The following is a 2,203-nucleotide window of genomic DNA, read 5'->3' as shown; positions in this document are numbered from 1 at the left end:
TGTTTTTTGAATCCCAGATTTCCCCCTTAAGGCCATATTTAATGAATATGGTTTAATTTAATTGACAAGTTAACGGATTAATATATCTAGAAATGGAATATCCCTGCACCCTTTTTTTGTTGGAGAGTATAATTCCTAATTTAGTTTAGCCTACAAGGGGGGTCTGACAAAAGTTAAAACGCAAGTGTTTAAGTTATTTTCCCTCATACGCTTTGTTTTCATTTCAAGTAACCCTCGGCAACTCCCAGAAGAGAACCCCGGCGTGTTTGCTTGTTCTCTCTGTGTGAGCAACTTTCAGCGTCAAGGGTGGACGTGATATTTCAAACATCAGATCAGCGCGTTTATGTATTGGGTGCCCGGAAATTTTCCCAAATAAACACAGCTTGATTCGACTTGGGTGGGCAGACTTATCAACAGACTAATTCTATAAACAGATGAGGGAATAGGCGAGCACACCATTGGCTGGTAGGCAGCGGGGGGGGGGGACATGCGAGAGAGCATGGGGGCTTTCGGCAATGAAGTCTTAATTAATGTGGGTGGGCTGAGAGCACAACGACTGTTTATCATAGACAATTTATTTTCCAGCGCAAAGTCAACATAAAACAGCAAAACGTACAACAATTATTTAACATTTTTAGACTCATGTGGCTGGGACACAAGCGGGACGGAGTCAGTCAATGCAAGAGACCAGCTCTCTCCCAGGGCTGAAGTTACAACCAGGGAGTCGCGTATATAGCTTTTAGTTAAGCGAGTGCCTCCAGCAATAATAATGAGCCTCTACCACAGCCGAGTGCCCCAGCTCGGAGTGCCACCTTCGGCGCTGGGCCTCTCCAATTCTGCCCTCATTTATCTATATGGAGGCGACACTGGCGGGATTCTCCCCGCGTTGGGCTTCGTCCCGGCGCTGCGCCAGGAGCCCCCCCAGAAGCCGCCCTACAGCTATATCGCCCTCATCGCCATGGCCATCAAGAGCGCGCCGGACAAACGCGCCACCCTGAGCGGCATTTACCAGTTCATCATGGACCGCTTCCCGTTCTACCACGACAACAAACAGGGCTGGCAGAACTCCATCCGCCACAACCTCTCCCTCAACGACTGCTTCATCAAGGTGCCGAGGGAGAAGGGCCGCCCGGGGAAAGGCAGCTACTGGACCCTGGACACCAAGTGTCTGAACATGTTCGAGAACGGGAACTACCGGCGGAGGAAGAGGAAACTGAAGGGCGGCCAGCAGGAGACGGGGCCAGGAGGAGAGTCCAAACCCGGGCACAAGAGGAGCAGAGGCCCGGCGGTGGTCTCCTCGAAGCCCCCCAGTTCTAAACTCCAACCCGGCGACGCGCACCTGAGGAGGATGGGGATGGCGGGGGTGTCCGTCGGAGAGGCGGACGGGGAGCGGGAGCGACAGCAGCACAGACGTTATGACAACGAACGACGGGGAGGTGCAGATTTAAAACCTGCGGTTCTTTGCGAGTTTAACAACGTCGGAGCGACACAAAGTGCGTCTCTCCACCAGGGACACAAATCAACAGCGCACCACCAGCAGCTCCCTCCGTCCATCGAAGCCGTCCAGGAGACGTACGGCACGGTACGGCAGACCTCGCCAGGAGCGTCGTTCCTCCGCGAGAGGAACGAAGGAGATGGCAACAGCGGACTGGTTCATAACGGGACGGTGGAGAACGGTTCCTTCTACGGTTGCGCGACGAGAGACATGAACTCATCCTTTGGAGAGCTAGGCAGAGCGAAGGGAATTCTACCGACTAGCCCCAGCAGAGCGTCGGATAAATCTAAGGGCTTCAGCATTGACAGTATCTTATCGAAAAAAGGACACCAACATTTGCACAAAGCGGACAGTGGTTTGGATCATGCTTTCGGTTCGCCCGTGGCCCTGTACCAGCTAGGGTTCCCCCTGTGTTCTTATATATCCCTCGCGTGTCCTGAGAAGGTCCTACATTTCAAATAAGAGGAATAAGATGAGAATAAAACGAGGAAGGAGGAGGAGGATGACAACCCACCCAAAGTACCGGACCAACACTGATTGTGCGTAATGTTTGGTCTGCCACCCGTCTGTCTCCATGTGTTGGACTCAGTGGCCTAACACTGTTTGATCCATTTTGATAATTCGTTAATTAAAGAGATATAGGCTCACATGCATACAGACATTCATGTAATCGATTCCACTGGGAGCATTGGGATATGTATTAGGCCT

The 2,203-nt window shown here is 51.8% G+C and overlaps 1 protein-coding gene across 1 annotated transcript; it reads left to right on the top strand.

The window, feature by feature from the left end:
* Positions 1-769: 769 nt before the first annotated feature.
* Positions 770-1,957, top strand: foxl1 (forkhead box L1; the record flags this gene model as incomplete). The annotated part of the gene is made up of 1 exon (XM_080539181.1): positions 770-1,957. The coding sequence occupies one exon, from the start codon at positions 770-772 to the stop codon at positions 1,955-1,957; it is 1,188 nt and encodes a 395-aa protein (XP_080395307.1).
* Positions 1,958-2,203: the final 246 nt, after the last annotated feature.

The sequence above is a fragment of the Nansenia antarctica genome, assembly GCF_963989245.1.
Source record: "Nansenia antarctica genome assembly, chromosome: 9".
Lineage (NCBI taxonomy): Eukaryota > Metazoa > Chordata > Actinopteri > Argentiniformes > Microstomatidae > Nansenia > Nansenia antarctica.
This window is presented reverse-complemented; position numbering and strand designations above follow the sequence as displayed.